The sequence below is a fragment of the Leptonotus elevatus genome, chromosome 9, assembly GCF_054856555.1.
Source record: "Leptonotus elevatus isolate MCC_2025b chromosome 9, RoL_Lele_1.0, whole genome shotgun sequence".
In the NCBI taxonomy this organism is placed as follows: Eukaryota; Metazoa; Chordata; class Actinopteri; order Syngnathiformes; family Syngnathidae; genus Leptonotus; species Leptonotus elevatus.
In genome coordinates, this window is record NC_141247.1 from 25,916,412 (window position 1) to 25,929,172 (window position 12,761).

The window sequence follows — 12,761 nt, forward strand, 5'->3', positions numbered from 1 at the left end:
ATGAAATTACTGTATCTACGACTAAAGTATGCAGCTATATTTCTATTAGTTTAACATTTTTCCCACTTTTATGTTAACAAGAGTATGAAAACTTGGAAAACATACATTTAGAACAGATATCAAATTTGCAATTAATCATGAGTTATGCAATTAAAAAATATAATTAACCGACACCCCGAGAATAAAGTAAAAAGTAGGGCTTCACTGACTTGTTGCAGTGTTGTTTGAGGTGTTTCTTGTAGCTGTCGTCTTGCAGAACCACTTCGGGGTTGCAGTGGGCAAGCCAGTCTGCGTTCTTCAACTCGGGAACACTCAGCGGACTCTTGAGTTTGTTGCCCTTGCGTCCGCGTGGAACCGGAGCCGACAGACCTGAGGTGGGAGGGGTCAAAGGTTGGTTTGCCGGAGACGGGCGGAGTTGTAAAAGGTTGAGGTACTGACCCGAATGGTTGAGCAGCTCCTGGTCCTGGTCTTGGCCCTCCTTGCTGGGGGAGATTAAGTCCCAGATGAAGCTCTTGATCTTGTCGTCACCTTTGTAGTGCTTCAGACAGTAAACCAGAAGAGCCCTGATGAAAAAAACAACAATACATAAAATGATGCTGTCGTAAAATATTTCCATTTCAATTTTGTTAAACCATTCATCTAACTAAATGATTTACCCGTTCATTCATCCATCTGCATGCATTCCATTACCAATCCGTTGGTCGGACATCAATGCAAGCATCAGAACATTTGTGAATCATCCATTCATCCAACTGCTCAGACTTGCATGCCTACACCAAGACTGTCTCCCTTCGTCATCTATTCATAATCATTCAACCATTCATCGTCATCCATCCTTCCATCAACATCCATACATTAGTCATGTATTCATCAGCTATTGATCATCTATGCACCCAAGCATCTATCCATTTATTGATCTATCTATTCATTCATTCATCATTTATCCGACCAGCATGCATGCATCCATGCATTCATTCATCACTCATTCATAATCAAAGTAATCATTAATCACACATTTATAATTCACTGATAGCATAAACATCCAATCACTTGCATGTACTCATTCATCCATTCATAAACCACACATCAGGAACTATCATCTATTCATGGCTTCACTGGTTTATTTATCCACTTTAGTTTAATCCAACCATCCATTCGCACATGATCCATTTTTCATTCATCAACAGCCGTCTGTTCATTGCGTCACTCATCCATCATCCATCCAAATACATCCAGTCCTTAACGTCTTCTCAAAACTCACACATTCGTCATGCATTGATCATTCCATCCATGCAACAACTCCTAATCCATCCATCCATTCATCCATCCGCCCGTCCGTCCGTGATGTCTGTGGCTGACCTGCAGATGGCCTCCATGTCTCTCTCGGCCAGATGCCACTTGAAGCGACCGTGGTTGAGGATGTCCTTCCAGCGGCCCCACCTGCACACACCACAAACATCAGATACTCACCAATCTTCACTACAGGAATTGATGATGTTGCACAGCTACTGCTTTGTTCGGCACCCAAATTTTTTTTAAGTAAAAGCAGATGTTTGCAAATATGTTATTTTGGGAACTGTTTAGCACATTGACCACATTTTTTTAACAGACGGCGACTGACCCGAAGATGAGAAGGTTCTTCTCCACGCGAAAGCACTCGGCCCGCAGGTATCGACGGCTGCGCTCTCCCAGCCGCCGGCTACGGCACGGCTTCTCCTCCGAGTCGCTGTCCAGCTCCGAGAACTCCATCAGCTCGTCGTCCTCGAAGGAATTGTAGTGGCGGGTCTGCTTGCGAACGCGCGGCGTGTCGATCACCAGCGACTCCTGCGCGAAGAAAGACCCGCTTAGCATGGACGAAACTCGGAGCGCTCGTCTTTTTCGTACCTTCTCCGACTTGGAGTCGATCTCCACTTCGGCGATCTTGGCCCACTTCTGCCAGAAGTTGGGGTCGTCCAGAGAGATGTCGGTGCGGTTGCCCGAGGAGATGAAGCTGGCCTGGTGAAGGAAAAAAAACAGATGCAGGCAATTATTTGATTTTATTTTTAAGTTAATAACTATATGTGACTGACCAACAACTCAGATCGAGACCGACTAATTCAGAGTAATTGTTTTAAGACTAACCTCGAACTTTAAGGAGCTGCATTAGACTGACCAATAAATCTGAAACCTACTGGAAAGTGGATCAGACTGACAAATCTATGAACTTAGCCAATAAATCAAAACCTAAAACAACCAATGACTTGGACTTGGTTAAAGTGTATTCGACCGACCAATAACACTTGAGCAAGTAATAACCAATTGGTAACCGCATAACACCGGCTAAATTGTAGACCTGTCAATAACGTGAACCTGGTAGTATTTTCTAATTGTATTAGAGAAATGTACAGTAACTTTGTAGTCATTTCGTACTAATGACTCTTTGCAACTTTATCAAAGCGGCCAAAGACTTGACGGCTGTGTTGCGCGTACCTTGGCAAAGGTGGACCCTTTGCCCTCGGACTGTATGGTGATAGTCTGCGTGCGTCTCTGCAGGATCTGGTCGATGTCCTCCTCGCAGAACTTGGAGCCTTCGTCCTCTTCGTCCATCAGAGCGCCGTAGGCACCTTTCTTCAGCAAGTCCTCTAGCTCCAGCTTGGACAGCTGCTGCACCTGCGCCGATGCCCAAAACCGCGTCACAGACGTGTTACGACTTGACGAGCTCCAAAAGTCAGTAAATCCACTAAACCCAATCCGTCACTCAAAATGTATGCCCCGTTCGGCAAGAAGGAAAATTAGTTAATCGTGATTTCCTTTTTGGATTCTCTCGCTTTTTTTTTTTATGTATATGACCTCCAAAATGGTAGCGGTATGTAACAGTTTTCGTTTTCACCAGGAGTGTGCCGGGACAGGACTTATTCTTTTTTTTACTCTGGTTCGGGACTGGTACAAGATGGGATTTTTTTTCTGTGGAAGTGGGATGGGACGAGAATAAAAAAAGCACGGATATGAAAGTCTCACCCCGTTGAGGCCGCCCTTGCGGTTGATGTCCTGGAGGACAGCCTTGTCCAGGCCCAGCTTGAGGCTGGCCTTGTCGAACATCTCCCTCTCGTACGAGTTCCTGGTGATGAGGCGGTACACCTTGACGGCTTTGCTCTGGCCGATGCGGTGGCAGCGCGCCTGAGCCTGGCGGGAAGACGGCGTTTTCAAATTGCCCGCTTTGAATTTGCCGTGTAACGTTCGCCCGCTCGCGCTTACCTGCAGGTCGTTCTGCGGGTTCCAGTCCGAGTCGAAGATGATGCAGGTGTCGGCGGCCGTCAGGTTGATGCCCAAGCCGCCCGCCCGCGTGCACAGCAAGAAGACAAAGCGGTCCGAGTCGGGCTTGCAGAAGCGGTCGATGGCCGCCTGCCGCAGGTTGCCGCGGACACGTCCGTCGATGCGCTCGTACGTGTAGCTGGGGACGAGACACAAACACGCACAAAGGTGTGTTAAAAAGTGTTGACCGACCAATAACTCAAATCGGCTAATAAATGCATGAGACCGACGTTTATTCAAACGACCAACAACTTGAGCTTCCTGCTAAGTGTATAAGACCAACCACTGACTAGAACCTGATACCAAGCGCATTAGACCAATCAATAATGTGAACATGTTGGTTGTTAAGTGTATTACATTAACCAATGACTGAGTGTATTAGACCAACCAAGAACTTCAACCTGCTAGCTAATACATTAGAACGACCAATGACTATTTAGTACACTTACCAACCTTTAAGTAAGTGTATAAGAGCAACCAATGACTAATCTGTTTGCAACTGTAATGAAGCAACTGAGGACTGTAACCCGGTAGAAAGTGTCTTGGCAATAACATGAAGTTGCAGCGCGCACTCACCGTCTCTGTATGAGATAGTCCTCGAGGATGTCGAGGCATCGGACCATCTGCGAGAAGACCAGGACCTTGTGCCCGCCGCTCAGCAGTTTTGGCAGCAGCTTGTCGATGAGCACCAGCTTGCCGGCCGCCTGGATCATGGCCTGCAGCTGCAAGTCGGACACGTCCGCCCCGTGACTCTTCCGGAAGCTATCCAGGATCTTCTCCTCTGCCCCTGTGACGACAAAAAGCGTCAACCACGCTAGGAACAAAATCGCATTATTCAGTATTGGCTACAAAACATGCAAAGGATTTCATTCCCAGTGTGCTTGGGGATGGAGGCAGCTGTCTCTGTACCAGCGTCACTAGCGTCCCTGGTCCATGTCCCTGTCTCAAGTCCTTTCACATCCTTTACGCAAAATACTTGTGAGATCTGGAACCAATGCAATTCAATTGGTTTTCAGGTGATTCCCTTTTCTACACCAATTGCTTCGAACCCTGCCTTTCAACCATCCATGGTCGATAACGCTCTTTCGCTCTGGTCTAACAGGGCTGTTTGTCGACTTGGGGATCTCTACAATACTACAATTCTCTAGAATAATTTTGCGACTGTTGAGCAACTTGCTGACAAATTTGATAATAATTATATGTGATGTAATATGATAATAATAATAATAATAATTTCTTTAGATTTCTGCAAGTCCGCAGTTTTGCCCGTAGTTTGAGCCCTTCTTTCCCCACTCTGCCTGATGAGACGGCTAATCTAATCGAATCTAAGATCAAATTAGTTGAAACAATATTTTTAAAATGTGTGCGTTTGACTTTGTTTTGTGTTTTAAGTGTCACTTGGACGCTGCCTGGAGTGCCAAACTAACAAACCGCTTGAAACCAGCACGCTGGGCCTCCTATTTGGAGAAGTGCGTGCATGAGTATTCTTTTCATCTGCGCAATGTGATTTTATGCCATTCTTGAGGGCAAGACAACTGCTCAAGGATAAACGGTGGCACGTCACGTCAAGACTTTAAGAGGAGAACGAGGCCTCACCGGTGATCAGGTAAGGGTGGTTGCAGCACTTGCGCAGCTCCATCATGGTATTGATGAGGTTGGGCATGTTATGCTGATTGGCTCCTTTGGACAGGAAGGAGAAGTTCTTCTCCAAGATGGCCCGGTAGTACTTCTTCTGCATGTTAGTCAGCTCCACCTGCAGCAAGATGGAGGCAAGCGCGGGTAGGTTGTGACATTTTGGAGTTGGAGCGGAAGGGAGAAGGACAAACGGAGAGAAGAAAGTAGCACCTCAATGATGGTCTCCTCCTTGGGGGCCAGGTTCTTCTCCACGTCGTCCTTCAGCCTCCTCAGCATCATGGGCTTCAAAATGGCCTGAAGCTTCTTTACCTGGGAGTGGAGAAAAAAAAAAAAAAGGATTCAGAGGACCACATGGCTGATCATTGGATTTTTGTGTCCTTTTCAAATAGTAGTGACCAACACAAATTGAAGGTTAAAATGCCTCACCTGCTCCTCGGTTTTCAGGTCCCCAAACTCGTCGAGGAAGGCGCTCTCCGAGGGGAACTGCAGCGGCTCCAGGAAGTTGAGCAGGCTGAACAACTCCTCCACCGAATTCTGCAGTGGCGTTCCCGTCAGCAGAACCTTGTGCTCCTGCTCCAAGCAACGGCAACATCGGCCCAACGGGACCGGTTCCACGGGAGGGAGTCGCAAATCAGTTTCAAGTCCAAGCCAGTGACCGCGGCAACAAAATCAAGACAGTCCACTTGGCTTATTAATAGGTATCAATAACTTAAACATGGTAGCAAGTTTATTTAGACCAACCAGTAACCCAAATCTAAAACCACCAAGCAATAACGGAAACCTTTTCAGAACTATTTGAGACGAAACAACTACTGAAGCGCAGACTGACCAACAACTTGAGCATGTGACCACTGACGTTTGTACTGACCAAGTTCATGAGTTTGAGTCCCTCCAGCAGCTTGCAGTTCCGGTTCTTGAGGCGGTGCGCCTCGTCAATGACCACGCAGCGCCAATGCAGCTTCTTCAGCTCGGGGCAGTCGGCCATCACCATCTCGAAGGTGGTGATCAGCCCGTGGAACTTCAGCACGCCCGGCGTCGTGTTGCCCTGGCGGGAGCAAAACAAGCGCGTTAGCTTCATACGTCTTTATTACTCTGCTTTCAGCCTTTAAGCATCCGACTGAACACAATTGAATTTTACCCTGATTATCAATCATACAGTATATCCCCTTGGTTTTTGCAGAAAAATAACACACAAACCGGCTGTTAATTTCCCAAAATCATTTTGTAAATTGTGTATCGAGGGTTCAACAAATGGCAACATCAACGCAACGCATCCTGTGTCCAAAGTCAGAGCTTCAAAATAAAATCACTGAGTATACAAATGCAGTCTCTCCACACTTTCTTGGTGGCCGATAATCGGCCCGGATGATAATTGGTCTCTCTCGTTTATTCTTTCATTTGTTAGATTTGGTGTATTTACAGTATATACAAAATGATTAATGAACACATCCCGTGGGTCCTGAAAATGTCAAAATGTTTTAAAATGGCAGGCGGACTAGTGTAGTGATTAAAAAAAAAAAAGAAGAACTTTTAACATGTTGCAAAAATGAAAAGTTGTTTAACAAAAAGACTGAGCTGAAGTTTTTTTTTTTTTTTTTACCACACCTGAAAATCAGTTATCCAATAAAGACGTGTATTGGTTTATCTGTGGCACTGGTTCGAGTGCTTTTCCTGTTTGCGAGTCGTGCGATGAAGAAAAAGTAGAAGAGTGAGACCTGCGCGTCGCGATAGAACATCTCGTACTGCAGGATCATCTGGCGGCTGATCTGCGAGCCGTGGTACACGATGACGTTCATGCGCGTCCAGGTGCGGAACTCGCGCTCCCAGTTGGTGATGGTGGAAAGGGGTGCGATGATCAGGAAGGGCCCCCGGATGCCCATGCTGAACATCTCGTACAGGAAGGTGATGGACTGGATGGTCTTGCCCAGGCCCATCTCGTCCGCCAGGATGCAGTTCTTCCTGCGCGCAGGACGAACACCTCAACAAACATCGACAAGCTGTGCGTGTGCGCAGGCGTGTAACTGCCGTCCATCTGTCCGTCTTTCTCTCTGTCCCGCTTTTATAGCGTCCCGTTTGACTTAACTTGCGCATGTGTTTCTGTTTGTCTCTGTGTCCGTCTGTGTCCGTGCCTCTGTGGGTCTGTCTCTCCGTCTTTGGTGTGTGTCAGTCTCGGTGCACTTTTCTGCGTGGTTTTGTGTGTGTTCACCTGTTGTACCAGTTGAAGAGCAACCAGTTCATGCCCTCCAGCTGGTACTCCCGCAACTGGTTTCCATTGCGATAATCTTGTAAACATTCCAACTTCTGCCACTTGTCAGGGGGAGGACGCTCCTGAGCACAGACAGAACACACACTTATTTTATTTCACTCAACATTCGCTACTTGAGAATTGACTTATTTGTGGATCCCCCCCCCCCCCCCACCCCATGCTTTCTTAAAGGAATGCAATATCGTGCCTTTAAAACGCTAATTGCTCATAAAAGGTTATATTGGAAATTAATTTGCCATTTAGATGTAATATTTTGCCATGAAGGCACTGTAATTGGTCGAGGGGTGCTGTAAAAGACTGCCTTGCCTCCCCGACATCAGTTGCTGGATGGCTCACAACTTCCTCCATTAAATCCGGAATAATACTATTTAACCTCCCAAATGCTGCTCAAAATATTCAATCTCGCCTCACCTCATTTACCACTGATTTCACTTCCACAGCCAGAAACTTCTGTCTTCTTAAGATTCAGACTTCACCTTCACAACCCATATCAATAAAATCGTTCTATCATGTTTCTAGCACTTGCGTATAATAGCCAAAATGAAATCAATCCTAACAAAACCCAACCTTGAACAATTGATCCACGTTGTAACTTTTTCAGAATGCAGCAGCGAGGCTTCTCACTAATTCCAATGGACAACAACGTATTTAGCATCACTGCATTGGCTCCCAGTCCGTTTTAGAATTGATTTTAAGATGTTGCTGATTACTTTTAAAGCTCGTATGGGGCTAGCTAGCCCCAAGCCATTTATCTGACCTTTTAATGACTTATGAACCACCGCGCAGTCTCAGATCCTCTGGCAAAAGTCTCCTGGTTGTTCCAAAGTCGAGGCTTAGAATTAGGTGGTGGAGCTTTTTCAGTCAGAGCGCCTCGACTTTGGAACGACCCGCCTCTGGGTCTGAGACGTGCTAATTCTGTTTCCTCTTTTATAGATTAGCTTTTAATTGTTGATGTTTTCTTATTTCGGTTCTTATTTAACTTTTATTGATCTTTACTTTATTTTATCTTTTACATTTATTGTATTTTTTATGGACATCATTTCATTTTTGGAAATACTCGTTTTATATCCCTTGCACTATACCACTTCCTGGTCTCAGTTGGGTCGTGGTATTCCTGTATTGCCTTTGGGTTCTCCTACTACTTTGTGTTCATGTGCGTATGTACGTATGTAAGGATTTGCCTATTTTCTTTTATAGTATTGTATTTCGTACTCGAGTAAACCGAGTAGGAAAAATCCTCAATGTTTTTTTCCTGCCTTGCTTACTCATTTATTTAAGGCTCTAGTGTAGCAGATACGCAGACTACTTTTAATAGCAAATTTTACAGGGTTCGACACTGTGACACAAATACGGTCAACTTGACAGCCTGTACTGGACTGTTGGTAAAAAAAAATTAATACGGCCGCACGGGCACAAGTAAATGTTTATATGAGTGATGCAACGACTCATTTTTGAGACGTGATCGGTATGGATGAAGCGCCACGGTTTGGGTCATACATAGTTCCGCTCTGCAGAGGCTACCTTCAAAATAAAAGCCTTCCAAATAATATACATTGTCGTTGATGCAATTGCCTTGTTACTTGTATTTTGAAATTAACTCAAGCAGCGTGTGCAAGTCGTCGCGGCTCAGTCCAGCTGGCTTGACTCGTCCTCACGCGACTGTCCACTTCCAACATCAACACAACGCCAGCCCGAAATTATATTTAATTGCTAATTAAGGAAGCAATGAAACCGCTAGCTAATTAGTCATTGTATGATACGGCACAAATCTCCGGAGTTAGCAACTAGCCACTGACGAGAGTCTTTGAGGGCATATTTACAAAAAAACCAAAAAGACAGATCTGGGCAGCTGACATCCAGACCTTGGATTTGAGTTAGGACTTGCCCTAGGTGTCGGCAAGTTGATTTTTGACCTTTTCGATGTTCCCCACGTAGGCCAAAGGTTTTAGAAAGGTGCCCCTCTTCTCACCACATGTCGCAGGTCCGGCGGCGGCTTTTGAATCTCCTCAAACTCTTTGATTTTCTCCGGGTCCAAGTCCTCCTGGAGCTCCCAGGTGGCTTCCTCGTAGGACAGGCTGCACCACTTCACCAGGTAGTGCGTCACCTCCTGAACACACAAGCAAATGCGGCGAATGCACGCGCATGTGTGCGTGTGTGCGTGTCTCTTCAGTGCGTCACCAACCTCTCCAGTCTCAGTGTCCGTGGTAATGGCCACCTCCAGCACCCTGTCCACCTCCACGTAGTCGGGATTAAATAAATCCTCGTCAGGCTGAAATGGGGGGGGGGGGGGGGGGCATGAGAAAATCAACGGATTAAAGGATCACCGAAAATGGCCGAAATAAGACTAAAGCGGCTGCTTCAAGAAAAAAGGCAGACTTCCTGAATCTTTTGGGGAGTATGTGTCAACCAAATTTCAAGGTGCTGAATCAAACTGGTTGTGGGGGCTGACATTTTGAAAATACAAGGGACACGATCAAGATTCCTTTACGGAAATCATTCAATCATTTTGATGGCAAAATTCCTGGCTTCCTCTATCTTTTGGGCCAAGGCTTGTTAAGATTTTCTTGTGGCTCTACCGAACTTTTATGTTCTTACATGAAAGTGGCTTTGGGTCTGTAAAAGCAGAAGACAGTGCGCCAAGACTACTCCTAAGAGGACCGATGCAACCTGGCCCAAATAAGACAAAAATGTCAGTTTTTAAAGAAAAATGGCCAACTTCCTGTCTTTTCGGCCATGGCTTCCTGAGACTTTTTTGTGGGTCTACTCATGGCAGACATTGCTAGCAAATTGTTGCCAGGTCAGTGGCTTTGGGGTGTAAAATGTGAAGCTTACCACAATTCCTGAATGCACTATCATTGGAAAAAGCGAACCCGAGCCTAAAATTGTAGCTTCATCTTAAGCAAAATGGCCGACTTCCTGTGTCTTTCTATTTATGATAGACATGGCAATTTCCAAGTCAAACTGTCTTCATTTTCAAAATGAATCAAGGGGGTTGCAGCAACGCTGGCGGTTACCTCGCTGAAGAGGTGCTTCATCTGCGCCCGCTTGGTCCTGAAGCGTTTGATCTTCTGGTGGATCCTGGGATCTTTCTCCAGCTCGTCCAGCGTGGCCCACTTGCAGTGCAGATAGGAACTGGGACACAAAGCAAGGAGACCAACGTGGGAATGAATGACTGCAAACAAAGAAAAAAACTCCAATTGATCTACACGCGGTTGCAGTTGACTCACAAGTTTCGGTACTTGACGTAAAACTCTTCCGTCTCTTCGGCTTGCTCCTCCGATGACGACGATGTCTGCGGACGAAGCGCATAATCGAGAACAATCAGAAGAAGAGAAATGTCACCAAACTAAAGGCAGTTTAGTTTACCTCCTTCTTGACTGGTCGCACCGACAGGATTTTCTCGATGATGTTGGCCTCGTCCTCGGGCGGCTCCTGTCGACAAGATTATGACCCATTATTTTTATTTTTTTTAAACAAATAGTTTTTGCTTGGATGAGAGTCATTCTTTGTTTCGGATACACAAATATACCAAATTTTTGCTTTTTATACAATACACACACACACACACACACACACACACACACACACACACACACTTGTCTTTGCATCATCGTGGGGCCATCTCATTGACATGATGCATTTCCTAGCCCATCCCCCCTAACCCCAACCATCAACGATGATTGCCTACCCCTAACCTCAACCATAACCCAATTCAAACCTAAACTTTAAAACCAACTCTTGACCCACAAAAGGAGGCCTTAACCTGTGGGGACCCACCAAAATGTCCCCACAATTTCAATGTAGCAAAGACACAGGCACACACACACACACACACACACGTGTTCTCCTATATGAACATATATTGTCTTCATATTGAAAGCAAAAAAATATCTATCATTTTTTAAAGTAAAATCTTTTTCTTGTATCCTTGACAAAAATAGAAATTTATTTTTCTTTGTCTCTGAAACACATTTTTTGTTGTTGCCGTTTTTACATGGATATTATATATTTATGTATTAGTTTTAGATGTTTACCCTTCCAAAATACATAAACAAAACAAAAAATCCTTCCATAGAAAAGTTTTGTCATTGTACTGGAAACAACATTCAGTTATTTACTTTTATCCAAAAATAAAGGAAAACAAGTTCAGGTGATTTTTTTTAATGAATAAGAAACAAAAACTGAATTGTTTTCATTTTACAAAAAAATTATTTTTTAAACGCCCCAAAAATAATACTTTGGGGGAATCTTGAAATGATCATTTTGCTTCCCGTTTCCTCAGGAGCAAATACAAATGTATTTTGTTTACGGTTTTCTTTTTATTCACAATTACAAACGTTATGTTTTTTTCAGATTAGATTGAATTGGATTTTTAAAAATGACAATTTTTTGTTGTTGTTCCGTAGCGACATCCGTAGCCGTCGGTTTCCTGTACCTCGGCTTGCCAGGCCAACGCCGTGGCATTGAGCGCCGCAATGCGTCCCGCTCCCAGGACAGCGATGGTCTCGCCGTCGTCGTCCACCACCTTCAGGTCCAAATCCTCGTTGTACTTCCTGCGCTTCACTTGACGGCCCGAGCGCCGCTTCTGAATACGAGACGCACAAAAAACTCATGGAAAACAAGTTTCGTACGGAATTGTGTACATGTACAACTTGTTGACTAATCGATTACACTGGCCAAAAATAAAAATAAAAAACACAAACTCATGTGCCAAAGATATTTTCATCATCAATTTATGTTTGTGAATTTTTTGCGCTGTCAATTAGGAAACAATGTTCTGTTGACGATTGTTTGAGTGCACATGTAGAGGATGCCGATGGACTGTGTGGTTTGCGAGTGGAGAAGCAGGTGCCCGCCTCACCGCGGTGTCCAGGGGGTCCTGGCTGTCCTCTCCGCCCGTGTTGACGGACAGCGAGGCGGTGTCGTCGCTCTCCGCCCCCTCGGGGAGAGCCATTGTCTGCTTTCTCCTCTTGGCCTTCTTCTTCCTCTCCACCGGGGCGGCGCCAGGATCTCTGGGGAAGGAGGAGGAGGAAGAGCCGAGTCGGCGTTTTCCCTTTCGGCGCTTTCTTCGCTCCGATGGCCTTACCTGGGTTTGCGGCCCCTCTGCTTGGGTGCCGAGTGGGGGCCGGGCTTGAGGCCGGCTTGGTTGTGGTTCTTGGGGGGCGGGGCTTGCGACCTGACAGGCGGGGCAGAGGCAGGAGGGGCTGCGGCTGTAAGACAGGACAGCAATGTGACATCAGAGCACAACTTGATAGCAAAAGACAACGACAGTAAGTCATGTTGATGTTGCGATGACAGATGTTTCATTTGTCAGTAGTGTATTTGCTATATTAGTAATATAGTAAATACATAATCGTCTATTTTTCATTTCATTGTCATTTCTGACAGATTTTATACAGTGCATGTCCCTCATTTTGAATCTAAGACACACTTAGAGTGTTTGTTTTTTTTGACGAGGTTTTCCTTACATTGACTTTTCTCACACTGAATTTCTTTCAAAGTATTATGTACAAGTGGATAAATAAGTGCATTTGAATCATCTGCAATCAATTAGCTTTTAGCATTCGTG

The 12,761-nt window shown here is 45.2% G+C and overlaps 1 protein-coding gene across 6 annotated transcripts in view; it reads right to left on the reverse strand.

Annotated features, from left to right (window-relative positions):
• The window catches only part of chd6 (chromodomain helicase DNA binding protein 6), a 46,574-nt gene that overhangs the window by 25,416 nt on the left and 8,397 nt on the right, over positions 1–12,761 (reverse strand). For all 6 annotated transcript variants that reach the window (XM_086085690.1, XM_086085692.1, XM_086085691.1 and 3 more), the window contains 23 exons: positions 12,279–12,402; positions 12,054–12,204; positions 11,628–11,777; positions 10,559–10,624; positions 10,420–10,484; positions 10,207–10,324; positions 9,375–9,461; positions 9,162–9,299; positions 7,133–7,254; positions 6,642–6,885; positions 5,795–5,971; positions 5,353–5,496; positions 5,137–5,235; positions 4,888–5,044; positions 3,868–4,078; positions 3,235–3,430; positions 2,998–3,162; positions 2,470–2,649; positions 1,885–1,995; positions 1,622–1,824; positions 1,360–1,440; positions 439–563; positions 210–369 (listed from right to left, as the gene is read on the reverse strand). In XM_086085690.1, the coding sequence (XP_085941816.1) occupies positions 210–369; positions 439–563; positions 1,360–1,440; positions 1,622–1,824; positions 1,885–1,995; positions 2,470–2,649; positions 2,998–3,162; positions 3,235–3,430; positions 3,868–4,078; positions 4,888–5,044; positions 5,137–5,235; positions 5,353–5,496; positions 5,795–5,971; positions 6,642–6,885; positions 7,133–7,254; positions 9,162–9,299; positions 9,375–9,461; positions 10,207–10,324; positions 10,420–10,484; positions 10,559–10,624; positions 11,628–11,777; positions 12,054–12,204; positions 12,279–12,402 (3,274 nt within the window). The remainder of the gene's footprint in view (positions 1–209; positions 370–438; positions 564–1,359; positions 1,441–1,621; positions 1,825–1,884; positions 1,996–2,469; positions 2,650–2,997; positions 3,163–3,234; positions 3,431–3,867; positions 4,079–4,887; positions 5,045–5,136; positions 5,236–5,352; positions 5,497–5,794; positions 5,972–6,641; positions 6,886–7,132; positions 7,255–9,161; positions 9,300–9,374; positions 9,462–10,206; positions 10,325–10,419; positions 10,485–10,558; positions 10,625–11,627; positions 11,778–12,053; positions 12,205–12,278; positions 12,403–12,761) is intronic.